The 17,288-nt window shown below is 49.4% G+C and overlaps 2 protein-coding genes across 2 annotated transcripts; one reads left to right on the forward strand and one right to left on the reverse strand.

The window, feature by feature from the left end:
• Positions 1-1,931: 1,931 nt before the first annotated feature.
• On the forward strand, positions 1,932-12,576 carry vwa5b2 (von Willebrand factor A domain containing 5B2). The gene is made up of 21 exons (XM_067253666.1): positions 1,932-2,070; positions 2,329-2,544; positions 3,338-3,566; positions 3,737-3,894; positions 4,424-4,555; positions 4,687-4,811; positions 4,983-5,159; positions 5,332-5,442; positions 6,233-6,435; positions 7,748-7,862; positions 8,031-8,216; positions 8,591-8,807; positions 9,100-9,419; positions 9,571-9,808; positions 10,053-10,370; positions 10,508-10,651; positions 10,767-10,895; positions 11,018-11,065; positions 11,285-11,366; positions 11,452-11,575; positions 11,824-12,576. The coding sequence occupies exons 1-21, from the start codon at positions 1,932-1,934 to the stop codon at positions 12,574-12,576; spliced, it is 4,164 nt and encodes a 1,387-aa protein (XP_067109767.1).
• A 302-nt stretch (positions 12,577-12,878) lies between these two features.
• On the reverse strand, positions 12,879-17,234 carry alg3 (ALG3 alpha-1,3- mannosyltransferase). Its single transcript, XM_067253384.1, has 9 exons — positions 17,047-17,234; positions 16,556-16,655; positions 16,232-16,379; positions 15,895-16,055; positions 15,439-15,559; positions 15,123-15,328; positions 14,883-14,959; positions 14,490-14,634; positions 12,879-14,250 (listed from the first exon to the last, which is right to left on the reverse strand). The coding sequence occupies exons 1-9, from the start codon at positions 17,225-17,227 to the stop codon at positions 14,076-14,078; spliced, it is 1,314 nt and encodes a 437-aa protein (XP_067109485.1). The 5' UTR covers positions 17,228-17,234; the 3' UTR covers positions 12,879-14,075.
• Between the last annotated feature and the right edge of the window lie 54 nt (positions 17,235-17,288).

A 17,288-nucleotide genomic window follows, 5' to 3' on the forward strand; every position in this document is an offset into this window, starting at 1 on the left:
TACTATTGAGCTCTCTTTCTTGTGTGTGTGTGTGTGTGTGTGTGTGTGTGTGTGTGTGTGTGTGTGTGTGTGTGTGTGTGTGTGTGTGTGGCTACTCGCGCGCGTACGTGTACCGTCCGTCCCCATCCTTGATGCGCGCGCATGAGTAAATAAGCTGTGACAGAGTCCGTTGCCGGTAAAACCCTCTGGATAGACTCACAGCAGAAGAGGACTGAAGTGATGCTCTAAACCGGGAGGCTCATCCAGTAGTTAAGAATCAACACAGCCAATTGAGACCACATCAGAGAAGAAACGCAGTAAGTAATGATTTAGCATTTCATCCATTTTTTTTCTTTTTCTTTTAACTCTAAAAGGCTGCAGTGCAGTAGGGTGGTCCTACCCCCCTGTCCTCCTGCAGTCTTTTGTTGAAAATAATTCTACAGAGCTCAAATCTTAGCTTCTTATTTCTCTATATATTGAAGTAACTTATGTTTATAAGTAAATAAACATATGGCAAAATAAGGAGACAGAGAAATGTGTGTGTTAGAGAGAAAGACATATAGAACCCAGGCTGTTGTCTCATCAACACTGAACATAGTGGAAAAACCACTATGAACTGTGCATTCACATGTTATTAGTAGATACTGAAAGAAAATGTCCCCCCCAAAATCCAATCCCTTTCCAGTACAGATGGCCTGCAATTTTAAACACATACAGTAGATAGTACAAAGAGGTTTTGTTTTCTAATGCACCTGACCATGTGAGGTATACTGGTTGCCCCCCCCCCCCCCCCCCCCACCCTGCCCCCTCCGCCCTTCTCCTTCCAACAGACCCAGAACACAGTAGCCAGATGGAAGCTGTTGATCTACTTAGAGAGAGGTAGATGTAGAGACCATTACCTGGCCCAGAGCAAACACACGGTTACACACACCCACACACATACTGGACACAATTCTCATTTACACACCCGTCACATGGATACAAACTCACACACACATTTACACACATATTGCTCGCTGAACTGTGCCATGCTAACAGCTCTTCCATTACCTGTGTTTACCAGCGCACTTGCTCTTTAGAGCTAAGAAGATCTTTTTCATATCAAAGCGAGGCTAAGTGGTCAGTCACTAGCAACTGTTGGGTTTTTTTGTGTTTTTTTTTTTTACGGGATTAACCGTAGCCATCTGCAGTTGAAGGGCAGTTTAAAAAGAGCAAGTCTCTTTGTCACATGTCGAGTCCTTCCACTGTCGGTCTTATATTCGCCTCTAACCTGCCTGAGTTCAATATCTCATCTGTCTTGTCCCTCTAACCAAATCAGGTAGTAACTTTCTATCCTCCGTCAGGTCAGAGTATGGTTGGAGCTGTCAGTGGATTTGCATGGTGTAAGCCATTGAGTGGAAGCGTAGGCACTACTGTGAGTGTGGAGTGTTGACCCGCTTACCTTGGTTAATGATTGGCCTACTCTCTTATACTCAGAAGCCATGCCTAGATAGGTTGCTATGCAGGTGGTTGGAGATAGTAGAGGATAGATCTCGTCTGGATAGATCTGGTTCAGGATGTTTTGTACCTCATGAACATAACATGAACCTACAACCTACATGACAACATTTACAGTATGTTCTATCATAGAGCCTTTCCAATTTCCACCTACTGAAATTCCTTTATTATTGTGTTTGGCTGTGCCCATTTTCCAGATCTCCTGATCTCTCCCTGTGATAACTAAACAACTTTGGCCAATAGTGGAAAAAAGAACTCTATTTACATGCATACTCACACACACAAACACACACACACACACACACAGACATGCTTAGCACACCCACACATTGAGCACACACACACCGAGCACACACACACACACTCACAAACCCAGAGCGGCTCATCTCTCTCCCTGGCGTGGCTAGTCAGTCCTCTGTGCAGGAGCCTGCTGGAGCCCTGAGGTGCCTGAGAACATGCCAGGCCTGAGGAAGCGCTCCACATGGGCCCCGCTGCTCCTCAAGTCCTCCTGCATCAAGTCCTGTGCCAACGGCTGTTCCCTGGGCACCACCGCCCACCTCACCTATGCCAACATGGACACCGAGTCCATAGAGGGTGAGTGGGGGCGACGCCCCCCTTGTGAGAAAGTGCACAGTGTGTCTGAGGATGTACAGTACGCAGAGGATGTTTTCCGTGTGTATAATGAATATGTGGTCCTTTTCAATGTATGTGATGAATATTTTAACATATTGTCTTTTCAATGCATTTCATGTATATGTTTTATCCTGCGTATATGATCATCGTTTGTAAATGAGTGCGGTACAAAGTGTATTGTGTGCCCCCCCCCCCCTCCCCTCTCTTCCCCTCATTCAGGTGTGTTCGTGTACCCTCTGGGGGAGAAGGAGGTGGTGGTGGGTTTCGAGGCGGTGATCGCGGGCCGCATGGTGGGCGTTCAGATCCAGAGCCGGGGCAAGTTGGAGGACTGCTGTCTGGACTGCTGCCCAGGGTCAGGCCTTGACGGTCAGTGTGGGAATGGCCGCGAATGGGGCTGCTGTGGAAGTTCCAACCTGGACATGCAATGCACTAATGGTAAGGAGGAGAGGCAGAAGAGGGACATAGAGGTAAATAGAGAGAGAGAGAGAGAGAGAGAGAGAGAGAAGGATGGAAGGAAGGAAGGAAGGAAGGAAGGAAGGAAGGAAGGAAGGAAGGAAGGAAGGAAGGAAGGAAGGAAGGAAGGAAGGAAGGAAGGAAGGAAGGAAGGAAGGAAGAGAAAGAGAAGAGACAGTACATATGATTAAATTAATAAATGACACACCTTGTTATTGTTGCATCGCAGCAAATGACTTCACACAGCCAGAGAAAAGTTTGGTCATAATGAGATCTGCAGCTGTGCACAGGCATGTGGATGATTCAGCTCTAAAGGCTCCCCGATACCCTGACCAAGACCCACAATACATCACAGACTGTTATTGAATGGTGATCAACCTAATCTGATCAGGGGGTATCGCCAGAGGACATTTGACTGGTTCTCCTCTCTTTAATACAGAGAACACCAGCTAGAACATGAAACAACACAGATGTTCAACTGCAGAATATCTGAGCACCATGGAATCCACCGGAACTTTGTCAGGAATACTTGATATTCAGATGTTGGTTTTGATATTGACTTAGAGAGAGACCTATCTGTTTGAATAGCCGGGTATGCCCTGTTAATGTTTTATATCAGAGCAGAAATACCAATCTAATAAACCTTACGTGATTACCTTCCTTATCTAATTTGTTTAGTATAATCTTTTCATCTCGTAGGAGGAGGCATAGAAAGGCCCAAGCAGGACATCTTGAAATCGTTCTCTTGTCCTTGAGCTGAATGTTTCTCTTTCAGGACACCTCATCCTGGACGAGGACCTGGAGAGAACCACCTTCATTGTTGGCACAGGGGTCATCGGCCCCATGGACATAGTGTCTGTGGTCATAAGCACCACACTAGAACTCCCCACATTGGAGAATGGAGCGATCCGTCTGGTGTATCCCACAGTGTTCACTCCCATCGTCACTGGGAGGATGACTCCAAGCAAAAGTGAAAATGGGGGGAAGTCATCAGAAGAAACAGGGTGTGTTTCCTAACCTTCAGTAAATGATGCCAAATTAAGAGCACAATTTTACACTTTAATGTGTTTACAATATACCGTAACTGAAAATACTGTTTGATAAATTTCCATCCTACTGTTGAACTAGCTGTGCCATATTAAACTGCCTGGATATTTCCATGGTTCCCTCCCAGGCCCACCAGTTGTTTTGGAGCCGCATCAGTCAAGCAGGAGCGGGTCTTGGGCACAGAGCAACAGTGTGCCCACACCATCTTCACCAGCCCAGCTGCCAACCTGGCCCCTTACGAACTCAACTTCCAGCTATTGGTCAGAGGAGCCTGTCTATTGGCTGGTACGTACAACCCACCTCCTCTCCACCCACACACACCTACACACGCCTGCACACATACACATGCATACGCATACCCACACACACCTGCATACACTACATCTGCACACACCCACACGCACCTGCACATATTCGCATACACGGAGGAGAAGGCTGTCTTCTGTAATGATACAGTGTCAAGACACAATTGGTGATATGTGAAATATGCAGCAGCAGCTCTAGGCAGCCTGGAGGGAGTTAGGAACTCAGCCAGAGTGGAAGTACTGCACAGCAGCCTGGCTGGTCACTGGGGAGAAGGAGGAAGGCTCTTGGTCAGTTCTGTACTGAAAGGTTACGAGAACCATGGAACGCAGAACCCCATTACCATACGCACATCCCTGACATGAGACGAGGTGCAGGTTGAATGGATGATGAGTTCCGTTTTACGCATAGATATTATGACTGTGACATCATCGGACATGGAGGGGCTGGGGGTTAGAAAGGGCGAGCTCATGAATCTCTTGGTCCTGAGTGTCTGTCCTGTGATCCTCAGGCCTGGAGAGCCCTACCCACGCCCTGAGGGCCGACGCAGACCCCAGTGCCCAGAGCGCCTCAGCCACCTACATCACCCTCGCACAAGACCACCTGTACGACAGACACATCGAGATCATACTGCACCTCAGTGGTGAGCCTGTGTGTGTTTGAGTTAGAATGTGTGTTTTTGTTTGTTTGTTTGCCTATTAGTGTGTGTGTGTGTGTACCCACTTCTCTGTCTTGAGAAGTTGAAGTTGAGTTCTGTCTCTCCTCTCTCCAAAGAACCTCACAGCCCATTGGTCATCCTGGAAAGGGGCCGGCTCTCCTTCAGCCAATACGAGAAGCAGATCTGTGCCCGGCGTGACTTTATACGCTGCGCTCGCAAAGAGTCCGAACCGGAGAAGAGGGTGAGCTTTTTCTCCCTTCCTCCTCAGTAACCCTCTCTGTCAATGTTTACTGTCCATTCTGAAAACTCAAAACCCATTCCAGCTATATGATCCTACTCACACCATGGAACACAACGATTTCTCAACCAGATTTTCTGGTAAACACCCAACATTCACCTCTTTTCCTCCCAGTTGGAGTTTGTGAGGAAGAGATACCACAAGGACATCCTGAGCAGCCCGGTTCTGATGCTGAACTTCTGTCCGGACCTGCTGTCGGAGCCGCTGGAGCTCCACCGAGCCACCAGGGAGCTGCTGTTCCTCATCGACCGTAGTGGCAGCATGAGTGGCACCAACATCCAGCGCATCAAGGTCAGGACCTGTGAAGGTCGGGCACAGGAAATGAGAGATAGAGGCGGGGGAAGGACCACTACATACATTGACTTACATCCAAATATACTTTTCCTAACATGCATTCTCTTGGAGTTTGGTGTGTTAATGGTTATTCTCTCTCCACTTCCTGTTTGCTTCCTGCCCCAAACAGGAAGGCATGGTGGTGGCACTGAAGAGTCTTCCTCCAGGCACCATGCTCAACGTTGTGGGCTTTGGCACCTCCGTCAAGGCTTTGTTTAGCTCCAGCAAGCTCTGCACAGACGTCAGTAGCCTCTCTGCTCAGCCCCTAACACTAACTGTACCTTGTGCGCCTCATTGCTCTGCACTCTCCTTGCCCTTCCATACGTATCTTGATGGTCAAAGCATGAGATAGTCGATCACTGGAATCATCTTACCTGTTCAGTACACAGCCACAAGAGTGGAGGTTAGTGAGAAGGGTGTTTTGACTCTTTCACAAGGACCCTCTGTCCTGTTTTGTGCTCCACAACAACAGCCCCGGTCGGCTGACTCTGTTGCCGTAGCAGCAGAGATCAAGTGTTCCCCTAACCAGGGGTCTGGAGGAAAAACAGTCTTGTGTAACTCTGGACCATCTGGTGACCTTTTATGCATTTTACATTGCGGGTAGATGACCTGACAACCTGCTCTCTCTCTCCCTCTCTCTCCCTCTCTCTCCCTCTCTCTCTCTCTCTCTCTCTCTCTCTCTCCATCTCCATCTCCCTCTCCCTCTCTTGTATGTGATTTGATTCAAACAGGTGCTAAAATTTGATAGATTAAATTCTACCCTAAGCCTTTTGGGAACATGAGCTGGCAGGGTATTTCATATCCATTGTATTCAACCTCTTTCAATTTAATAGCATTGTCAGAGACAATATTTACATAGTCAGTGTCATATAATAACCTACCACCAACTTCCTTGATTGGTTGATAGGTTCTCCTGCTTGAATAATGATCCCAAACAGAATTTCTGATAAGGATTTGTCTACGGTGCTACAACTATGCATTAAATGTACTTTGTTTGATGTAGCGATTTTTGATGTTATTTGGTGCTCCAGGTGACCTTGGTGCAGGCGTGCGAGTACATCCAAAGGATGAGAGCTGATATGGGGGGTACCAACCTGCTGGGGGCCCTGTCCTGGGTGTACCAGCAGCCGGCCCAGCGCTCCTGCCCGCGCCAGCTCTTCATCATCACGGACGGCAGCGTCAGCAGCGTGGGCAAGGTCCTGGAGCTGGTCCGCAGGAACACCTGCGCTGCCAGGTGAGGAGGAAGGTGCCCGGGTCAGAGGGAGGGGTCACAGGGAGGGGTCAGAGGGAGGGGTCAGAGGGAGGGGTCAGAGGTGAGAATCACAGATACGGATGGGGGTTCATCAGCCAAAGGGAAAAAAGCACATTTTTATAACGCAATAAAGTTGGGACAACTCTGTTTGAGGGACTTTCTAGTTGATGCATTTTGAATTTGACTTTGCGAAGAGACCACAGTGAAAGACTGCTAGGGAAGGCAAGGCATGACGAGGATGTTAGAGAGAGAGGGAGCAGGACGACGGGGAGAGAGAAAGAGGGCTGTGTTATATATGGTAAGGCCAAACCCAGTAATAACACTAAGTGCTCTCTCCTGCAGCAGTTTCCTCGATGCCCCCCCCCACCACCACCCACCCCTCCATCTCCCCTCCTCCTTCTCTACCACTCCCCTGGGCATAGTTCAATCACCACTCCATCAATCCCTCATTAGTATTCTCCTGTTCGACTGACCAGCCTCTCCAGACGTAAAAAGTCCCTCTTTATCACATACATCTAAATACTGCATAACATTGCATCTTAGCAGTACCCACACCTGTATGCCAGCCTTAATTCTAAGAGCCTTGCCATCTAAATCCTTGGGGAGGGTACGGGGTATTGATTGAGTAGTTACTGTGCTCCAGACCCATGCGGCAGAGAAACAGGATAAATCTCTCAGGCCTGTCTTTGTATTGTTGATATTCATGCGGTACAAATGGTGTGTCTGCCGAGCCAGACAGAGCTGCTGCATTCTGGGCAACGCTCTCTCTCTCTCTCTCTCTCTCTCTCTTTCTTTCTCTCTCTCTCTCTCTCTCTCTCTCTCTCTCTCTCTCTCTCTCTCTCTCTCTCTCTCTCTCTCTCTCTCTCTCTCTCTCTCTCTCTCTCTCTCTCTCTCTCTCTCTCTCTCTCGCTCTCCCTCCCTCCCTCCCTCGCCCTCCCTCCCTCTCTCTCTCCCGCTCTCTCTCTCTCTCTCTCTCTCTCTCTCTCTCTCTCTCTCTCTCTCCCTCTCCCTCTCCCTCTCTTTCTCTCCCGCTCTCTCTCTTTCTCTCTCTCTCCCTCTGTCCGATGTCTGGCCTTTCCAATTAGTTTTCACCCCTTAGTCCGTGCTCTGAGCAGATGCTCCATTAGAGGGAGTCCTATAGTGGTATATGTAGCAGTGAGCACGGAGTAGAGACAGAAAGAGTAGTCCAGTCAACTTGAAATGAGACAGCGGTATTAGAGAGTCCTTCTTCTGGGATGTACGGATCAGTGTGTTCTACCTGACCAGCGTGAGGGGGCTGTGTATCGTCTCCCAGGTGTTTCGGTCTCGGTCTGGGGCCCCGTGCCTGCAGGAGGCTCCTACAGGGCGTTGCCAAGGTGACGGGAGGAACTACAGAGTTCCTGGGTGAGGATCAGAGACTGCAGCCCAAGGTGAGAAGACAACCATCACTGCCCCCCAGTTGGGGACAATGAGAAATGCATTCAGAAGTGCTGGCCCCATCCCAGAAAGCTGTGCTTTTAGATGTAGAAACAAATGCACATGTAAAAATGGAAAGGGTGTCTCTGAGTAGACTAACATGCTCTTTACTCCCCTCCCAGTTGATTAAGTGTCTGAAGAAGGCCTTCGAGCCTGTCCTTACTGATGTACGGATAGACTGGTACCTGCCCGACAACATGGAGGCTCTCCTCTCACCCAGTGAGATCCCTCCGCTCTACCCGGGGAATCACCTGATTGGCTACTGCACCTTGTACGATGTTTCTCCCTTCAAAGGCAAGACGACTGAGGTAAACGTTTTATACTCCTTAAAGTTTTGAACTAACTTTAAGTATTTGATACCTACTGATATCTACTGTTACATGTTGTGTGTGTGTGTGTGTTTGAGTGCTCCTTTCATCACAAGACTTACATTTACATTTATGCATTTAGCAGACGCTTTTATCCAAAGCGACTTTCAAGAGAGAGTTTTACAAAAGTGCATAAGTCAATGATCATAACAACGAGATAGCCCCAAACATTGCGGCTATCCAAACATGAAGCATACATTGTGAAAACCAAATAAGTCCCAAAGGGAAGAACCATAAGAGCATGTAGTTAGACAAGTTACTTGAGTACGAGACTTGTACTCACGACCCCGTCGGGGATGCCACCCTTGTCACAGGTGCGCGGGCGTGGCTATAAGGGTGTGTCCAGGGGTTCCGTGGGCTCCGTGTTCGGCCTATCGAACGACGAGCTCTCCCCTCCGCCCGGCTCGGAGCTCCTCCCCATGATGACATCACCAGAGGGGGCGGAGCTGGAGGAGGCGCTGAGGGAGATCTCCCGAGAAATCTCCTCAGAGTTCTCCTGCGCCAGGGACACTGACCCTGGCGCCAGCCTAGGTGAGACCTGACTGCACCTTCACCATGCTGGGAGCGCGCAAGGACCAAACTGCAACCACAGTTATAGGATTAGAACACATTTAAGCCTTACAGCAAGGGCAAACTTCCCATATTTATGACGTAACCCAACAAGAAGTACCTCAGATGATCTCACGACACCACCTGTTATTTGAAATGTTTCAATTCAATACCAGTTTTACGTCCGTCAATAACAAACACCCGTACGACGCCAGTTCCGCTCCAGCCAGGAACCGACATGTCATCTGTCTCTCTGTCTCCCTCTGCTGTCCAGGAGGAGAGCTGGACTGGTGCAGCGACATCCGAAGGAGGATCCAGGAGACCTCCTACATCCAGGAGCAGTACGTTCTCACCCGCTGCTCCCTGAGCAGTGAGAGGGGCCTGCACACACACAGCCACACGCTCACACACACCTCCTCCTCCGCCTCCGACCCCTACACTCCGGACCCCCTTCCCGGGCTGGATACGGGCTCCCTGCCCCAGGGGCTGGAGAAGATGCCCCTGCCCGAACACAGGACCACCCTGTCTCGCTGGAGCGAGTCGCCGTGGCAACAGACCACCTCTGTCGACAACAGTGACTCTGGGGTTAAAAAGGTAGATGAGAAGCCAAAAAAAGGATCTTTGTTACATGATCCATCTATGTTTAGGGTCGAACGGTGAATTTATTTAATACAGTTAAATATGTAGATTTGAAACTATGAGAATTCGAGTATTTTTCATCTGGAATATTCTTTGTCCAATCCAGGTTGGCCGTCTGTGTGGAGGGGAGGAGTCTCGGAAGAGACAGAGGGCATTGGCCCGCTCCACCATGTCAGCGAGGAGTTTCTCCTCCCCCCAGGGAGAGCTGGACATGCACCGCCTGCGGAGGGCGCTAGAGAGGGTGTCCTTCGACCAGGCGGTGGGTGGGAGGCTAGATGAGAGTGACGGGGAGACGCAGCCCCCCCCGCAGGAAGGGCTGTCCCGCCGGAGCCTGACCGACTCCAGTGAGTTTACAACCTCTCTTATCACCATCCATCAGATGGGGGTCAGATGGCTGAGCGGTGAGGGAATCGGGCTACCAATCAGAAGGTTGCCGGTTCGATTCCCGCCGTTCAAAATTATGTTGTGTCCTTGGGCAAGGCACTTCATCCTACATGTTTCTATCCATCCATGCATCCGTTTATGTGTACAGCCATGCATGCATCTGTATACACATTAACCCAATGTAAACCTCTCTCTCTCTCTCAGATGGTCTGCTGTTCCCTGCCTCTCCTCTGGACTGGGACAGCTTCACAGACCCAGAGTATCTTTTCTCTGCTGCCCCCCCTGATGACCCCCCCACCCCTCCGACCCAGTGCCGCTCCCTCATCCACGGCCTGCTGGCTGGGAGGCCTGTGTCCTGGGAGGTCACCCTGGACCTGTCCCCCCTCTGGGCCCCCGACAGTCCTGGGGGAGAAGGAGGAGCAGAAGGAGAGCCATGGGAGGACATCATCCACCAACTGACCGCTCGCTCCGTCATCAGAGACTTTGAGAAACTGGCAGAGAAGGAGAGCGATGCTGAACATGGTGAGGGGGGGGGGGGGGGTTTAATGCTGCGAGTGGAATCCATGAACAAAATAGATTTTTGTTCATGGATGGTTAATTTTTTTTGAGCATTTGTGGATCTAGACTCCAACAGGGCATGTCTGCTTGTCTGTTACCAGGTCCCACTAAGCGTTACCGTATGAAGGCCGTCCAGACCAGCAAGAGCTGCAACATCATCTGCATGTACACAGCCTTCACTGCTACCGACAGCAGCCCTGGGAAGGGCCTGCTGGATGCAGGGGACGTGAAGAGCACTGGGAACGGTAGGCCTGCGGCCAGCCTTCATCCCTCAGCCTTTAGGTCCACAACGGCGAGAGCAACGCCGATTGGCTTACACGTGTGTGGTGTTGGTATGTGTGTGCGTGTGTGTGTGTTTAGGGGTGCGCTTGGGGAACAGGCGTCGTTCGCAGTCGGGGAGTCGCAGAGAGCGGGCCTACTCCGTGGGGCTGGGCCGGAGACCCTCCAGTAGAGACAGCGAGGAGCTGGAGGATGCCTGCAACTCCACAGGTACCACCGCTCTGCCACACTCCTGCTGTGGTCCAGCTGGTACCTTCAGGGGCACCACCAGCCCAGTCACTGCTCCTGTGGAGGAGACAGGTCATTTATGAGCGTGTGTGTGTGTTTCTCAGACAGGGACACTCCTGCTTCCCCCTGCAGCCTGACATCCTGGGACAGCAGTAAGCCCCTCCTCCCTGTGCCACCCTACACCCTCATCCCCACTACCTGTGACACCCTCAAACTGCTACCACACAACCACCACTGACAATATAACTACCTGTACTGCCAGCTCCTGTCAGTAGGCCTCATGGACCTTTAAAGAGAAATATACACAGTTGTGTGTGTGTTTCTCTATGCCTGTCTCTCAGGTGTCGGGGGCAGTGCCTACCCTGCCAGTCCTTCCGCTGTGTCTGGCACGTTGTCCACACGCTCCCAGCGCTCTGTGGAGAGCAAGTCTGTAGAGAGCTTCTTCGGCTCCAGGTGAGACACGCATCCATCAACCATCCCACACGCGCACACACACACAGTGGGACCATGGGAGCCTTAATACCAGTTTTTTTCCCAGGTTTCCTCTGGGAAAACTGCGGTTGTCTAACTCGTCAGGGAAGCAGGCTCCTCTGAAAGCCCACTGTCTGTCTGCGGAGACGGACAAACACACCGACACAGAGATCCCTGACTACTTGCCTCTGGTGAGCTCCACCACACACCTCCTTACTACACATTACAGTACATGATGGTTGATGAAATTACACCATCATTGTTTACATTGAGGGAGACCATCAGCAGGGGCTCTCTGGTGTAAGCAGGCTTCCTCAGCATTGATCTGACGACAAACCGCTACGGTCGTGGTGTCATTTCTGTCCTGGTGAGGGAAGTTAACCGAGTAATCTGCGTACGGGTGTGTGCCTGGCGTGATGCCTCTCCTCTCTGTGTGTAGGTGCGTCTGCAGCTGGCCTCTGGGGCCTTCCTGCTGAACGAGGTCTACTCTGACTGCCTCCAGATCCCTCTGGGCCGCCTGAGGAGGGCCTCCCCCTACAGCCTGCACCGGAGCAGCCTCAACCCCCCCTTCCACTGCACCTCCCACAGCTCCCCCAATACCAACCCTCCCCCCTCCTCCTCCTCCTCCGCACAGCCTGTACCCCCCATGCCCTCCTTCTCCTTCACCAGGCTCCCCGTTCAATCTCCCCAGAACAGCCGGGAAGACCCACCCCTGACCCCAGAAGCCGGGCTCCGTCATCACTTCTCCAACCAGGACGACACCAGGACCTCCCCCCCGGACCAGCTCAGCTCAGAGGAAGGCTTCTCCGAGCTGCCGGCTGGCAACGCCCACCCCCACCCCCAGGTGGACAGCGGGCGTGGCTCCGAGACGGACGTCTGCGAAGGCGCTTCACTGGACCCGGCAGCTCCGGACCTCCAGGGGAGCGACCAGCTGGCGCAGGGGGACCTGGAGGGCTCAAGCTGGGCCACGGTCGTGGCTCTGGCCTGGTTGGAGCACCGCTGCGCTGGCTTCTTCATGGAGTGGGAGCTGGTGGCGGCCAAGGCAGACTTCTGGCTGCGGGGTCAAGATCTGCCGGAGGGGCTGGACCTGGCTGGGCTGAAAGGGGCTGCCAGGCAACTCTTCCTGTTGCTGCGCCACTGGGACGAAAACATCAAGCTCAACATGCTGTGTTACAACCCCAACAACATGTGAACCGACGTCACTGTCAAGATCCTCACTGTGCCTGATTTTGTTATCCTGAGTTAATACAGTCTATGCCTTAGAGGGACTCTGTGTTCTTTACTGCAGCTAGTAACATGTTTAACATTCAGAAACTCGCTTTGTAAAGACAATTGAGATAATTCCTCCTAAAAACTGCTGCGTTGCATTGTTTCTATTCCAGCAATAGGTTTGAGTGACACATTTGGCAGTTTCATGTTATTTAAATTTTACCCAATTTGATACTGAGATGAATGATCTTGATAAAACTATAAATCAGAGAACCCGGCCCACCGTTTTTGTACACAGACCCAAGTGGCCTTTTAATGACATATGCAACCACAAAAATGCCTTGATCACCTTAAATGCTTGTGTTCAGATTAATTGTAGCTAAACAGTTTTATTTTTCTGTCTTTGTTGAATGACCCAGTTGCTGGGTTGCATGTTTAACCAATAATTCATGTTCTAATGATTGAAATTTCTTTAGAGATTATCAACAAAATAAAACACATTTGGAATCAATTCCCAAAAGGTTTGTCGTCACATGTAACAGAACAAAACATGCAAATGAAACTCAAACTAATCCAAGCAATTAAACTATGGCGAGCAACATTCCTTATGCCAGCTCAGTGATATAAAAAGTTCACACTTTGGAGAGAGAGAGAGAGAGAGAGAGAGAGAGAGAGAGAGAGAGAGAGAGAGAGAGAGAGAGAGAGTGTATCAATCTACATCAAACACTGATCCCCAACGGGCTTCATAGAGAGGTGACCCTCACGCAACAGGATCAAAATAATACCAAAAAAAAATACATGATTGTCAACAGCTTAATCTTTGATACATTTCACAATGTATTATAGGTGTTGTGTATAGAAGTCCTTCTTAGAATGTGTCCAAGTCATGTTCAAAGCATATTGCAGAGGCAAGGATAATTTGAATGTGTTTTATCATTAAATACTGGAAGAGTTGATATTCCTTAATATCTGGAAAGACCAAACAGTAAAAAAACATACCGTAGTCTACTGGACCATTGACAATTACTCAACAAGACAATTCATGAGCAAAAGGTAGTTTAACAAATCCTTTGTTAAGAAATCTACACACCACAGCAAAAACATTACTCCACTAACAAACAGACACACTTCTAACCATTATTTATCTGACAAATGAATTCAACCATTAATTCATCCATCTGACAAAACATGAATCCTGAGAATCGTTACCGTTTTCCACCTCTTCCTACCCAACAAAGTCACCTGAAAACCACAACGACTAAGTCTTTGTTTCAACTCTCCCAAGCCAGTTCCCTCCACACATTACCTTAGCACAGCGCTAATGAGGTGGCTAGCTAGCATAGCACATAAGCTAGCAGCCTTTAAGACAAGAGTCAGCCACCGTGACCTCCTCAGGGAGAGGCGAGGTCAGGCGTGGAGGCCTGGGAGAGGAGGTGGTTGGTCAAAGCCCACAACAGGTGGGTCTGGAGAGTGTCTGGGGGCTCACTGGCGCTTGGCCTTCTCTCCCTCGCTAGCGCTCTCGGTCTGGGCTGGAGGGGTTGGGGCTAGCCAGAGGCAGAGCAGGATGATGAGGTGACACACGTGGAGGGCTGCTGAGCTGTAGTCGGTGGAGGGGTAGGTGTTCCAGGACAGCTCGATGAGACCCAGTATCAGAACCCTGGAAGCACAAACTCAAGAGATTAGATAAAACACTTTAATCATAGCCAACTCCTAATTGATGGATGCACATCAAAAACATCTGATAATGCTGCCAAAATTCCTATCCTTTAATCCTTTTACATAAAAAAACATTTTGGAAATGAATAGCTGTAGATTAGCAGGGGAGCTAACATTGTGTGTTTCAAATGGAGGTAATCATCTCCAGCCACTCCAGGCCCAGGCAGGTTGGTGTTTTACCTAAGCAGGTGAGCCAGCTTCTTGACTCCTCCGCTCCAGAGCAGGTACGGCAGCGTGTGGAAGTACCACACGTAGAACTGGTAGTGCAGAGAGCGGCTGAAGCACATGCCGATGAAGTTAGAGGTGAACAGGACCAGTACCATCTGTGATCGGCTGTTAAGGTCTGGCTTCATTCGAGTCTAGAGGAAAGAGGGACTTCCAAATACTCAAGTAAGGACCTGATCACTATTGGAAACGCAACCAAAAGGACATAGTGCCAGTTGACTATATTGGGGATAGCGTAATTCTAGTATGAATAACATTATTAGATAGGAAGGGACTGTAGACCCCATGTTGTACCTTTACCAGTGGTTATCCCAACCACGGTCATAGACAAGAGAATCTAAAGGATATGATCAGCCGTGAGTTTCTGAGCAGGGACGATCCTCTTGCCTGGCTCCTTCAGCAGTTCTAGAATGCTCTCTCCAGGCCTGAGGAGAGACAGAGGAACTGTCACAAGTGCTTGGCAAATGGAGCAAAACAAATTCCCCGACTAGCATAACTTTTTGGTTTTACTGCTCATTCAAGCTTACTGTACATACCAATTCCCCTGCAGCTACAGCACCTGTACACCCCCCCCCCCCCCCCCCTCACCTCTTCCAGCGCCTCAGAGCGAACAGCAGCAAGGTGATCAGATGCGCCCCCAGCAGGACCAGGTGGAAGTAGCGGCTCAGGAACAGCCACTCTGGCAGGAAACGCCAGTTGACCGTCCACCTGAACAGGAACTGCCGGCCCAAGTCGAAGGCTCGGCTTACGTAGCCGCTGGGGTTTTCCATCAGGAAGGGCAGGGCCAGAAACAGCTGCGAGGAGCGGTTGTGATGAGTGAGTGGGTGGATTTTCCTCTACTGTGATAATCAATGGGACTGATTTACTGATTGGCATGACGGATTCAAGTTTCTAGGAGCCTGACCTGGATGGCTGCACATAGAGAGAGTTTGGGGATGGTCTTCACAAGGCCGTACTCAGACAGGAGGAGGAAGAGGAGACCAGGGGCGAAGAGCAGCACGTTCATCTTCACAGACACTGCTAAACTGTCAGAGAGAGGGAAAAGATGGGGTTGTCGCTCTCATTATGTGATTTAATACATGAATAGTACTTTGTAGACCAGCAAGTCTTATTAAAATAAGAATATATGTCATAGAGAAAGAAAAGAAAAATGTGGGTTGAATGAATAAATTAAAGAACTTGATTTTGATAAATAACTTTTTTAAACCACATCAACTGAGCCAAATAACTTTGCATGGTTAATATACTTACATTTCTATGGTATATGAATTTTAACAAAAGAAAAATATATATATTTGGGGGGAAATAAAGTTAAGCTGTACTGCTCTGTGGCTAGGTTCCTTCCAGAGGCCATACTTGCCTGTAGAGGGCACAGCCCAGAGTCCAGCGTCCATCCAGGAACAGGTTGACAGCCCCGAAAAGCAGCATCATGGCCACCGGGTCGTTGAAGAGCCGCAGCACAAAGATGGAGTGGATCCGGTAAGACGCACAGCACACGAAGAAGAACACGTACGGTGGAACCTGGAGAACCCAGGAACACAAACACATCAAGGCCTCGACAAAGAACACAGCAAGAGCAAGGACTAATAATAAAGTCATCATGTCTTGACAAATAAGAAAAATATTCATATTCCAACTGTACAAATACATGTTAGGAAAATGTGTAGAATAACCATGAAACATTAGACTTCAATCACCTTCTTAGTGCGCTGATATATGCGAAACACCAGTAGCAGAGTCAGCAGGTAGAAGGCAGCAAATATGTACTGGGCCAGGCGGATGTTCACCCCATGGCTGGTGATGTAGTAGAGGGCCGTGAAAATGTACACAAACCCAGCTGGGTACCTGGGACATAACACAGATGTAGATGTGTGAGTAATAGATATGTTGGGACCTGGTCGACAGCTATGCTCCACATTGGTCCCTCATATAGAGGGAACAGGTGTCCTTCCACTTTCCCCTGGATGAGTGAGTGAGATTGTTGAAAGCTGTGTGTTAAGAGATGGCTCTTGGAAACTCACACCAAGGGTCCTGTGTCTCCTTTAAGCTGGGTGTAGTCGTAGGTGCCATTGATCACTCCCTCTACCTCGTCCATGTAGGCTTTCCAATCAATCTCTGTGTCTGAGGAATAGATGAGAACCAGTTAATGACAAATTATACACTGAGCTATGCAAGAATTCATTCTACGTTTGGCAAACTTCTGTTGGGACCCTGGAAACTAACGGTGTGAACTTCTATCCAGATTTTTTTTAAGATAATACAAACGTATAGCTGTATTTAATCAAAAGTATAATTTGGGGAAACTATAAATCAGTAAAATGACACCAGTATGTGTGCTTATGTGTTGTTAATTAAACAATGAAGTTTTGCTAGCTTGGTACTATTCATGCATAAAACGACTTCACGAAAAGATGACAGGTGGCGGTGTCGCTAACAGCAAGCCAGATCCAACGTTAGCAAGTCAACTACGTAGCTAGGTTGATTCAAAAGCGAGTTTACGCTAGCTACTTACATGCAACTTTTTGTATGACCCATATGTTGATTCCGATTTCTAAAATCCAAAGCACCGAAGCGACCAGTATCGTATACTCCGCTTTGAACACGATCAAATGCTTCTCCTGCCATAATGTGCGAAGTGCCCCCAGCACAGGAGACGGAGACGCAGGCGACTTCTTCTTAACACCTCCTGCCATTTCGGTGTTTCGACGTGGAGAGGCCGCCGCAACACGCGTCAGCTGAACATGTTTCCGTCAC

Source organism: Osmerus mordax, chromosome 16 (genome assembly GCF_038355195.1).
Source record: "Osmerus mordax isolate fOsmMor3 chromosome 16, fOsmMor3.pri, whole genome shotgun sequence".
Lineage (NCBI taxonomy): Eukaryota > Metazoa > Chordata > Actinopteri > Osmeriformes > Osmeridae > Osmerus > Osmerus mordax.

What these genes read in the sequence shown, in the direction of transcription:
- vwa5b2 (XM_067253666.1), top strand. Translation starts at nt 1,932, where the DNA reads ATGCCAGGCCTGAGGAAGCGCTCCACATGGGCCCCGCTGCTCCTCAAG. An exon ending in GGACACCGAGTCCATAGAGG is followed by an intron (nt 2,071 to 2,328) that starts GTGAGTGGGGGC and finishes CCCCTCATTCAG; the next exon opens with GTGTGTTCGTGTACCCTCTG. An exon ending in GGATGCCTGCAACTCCACAG is followed by an intron (nt 10,896 to 11,017) that starts GTACCACCGCTC and finishes TGTGTTTCTCAG; the next exon opens with ACAGGGACACTCCTGCTTCC.
- alg3 (XM_067253384.1), bottom strand. Translation starts at nt 17,227, where the DNA reads ATGGCAGGAGGTGTTAAGAAGAAGTCGCCTGCGTCTCCGTCTCCTGTG. An exon ending in CTGGGCTGTGCCCTCTACAG is followed by an intron (nt 15,560 to 15,894) that starts GCAAGTATGGCC and finishes TCTCTCTGACAG; the next exon opens with TTTAGCAGTGTCTGTGAAGA. An exon ending in AAGCTGGCTCACCTGCTTAG is followed by an intron (nt 14,251 to 14,489) that starts GTAAAACACCAA and finishes TTGTGCTTCCAG; the next exon opens with GGTTCTGATACTGGGTCTCA.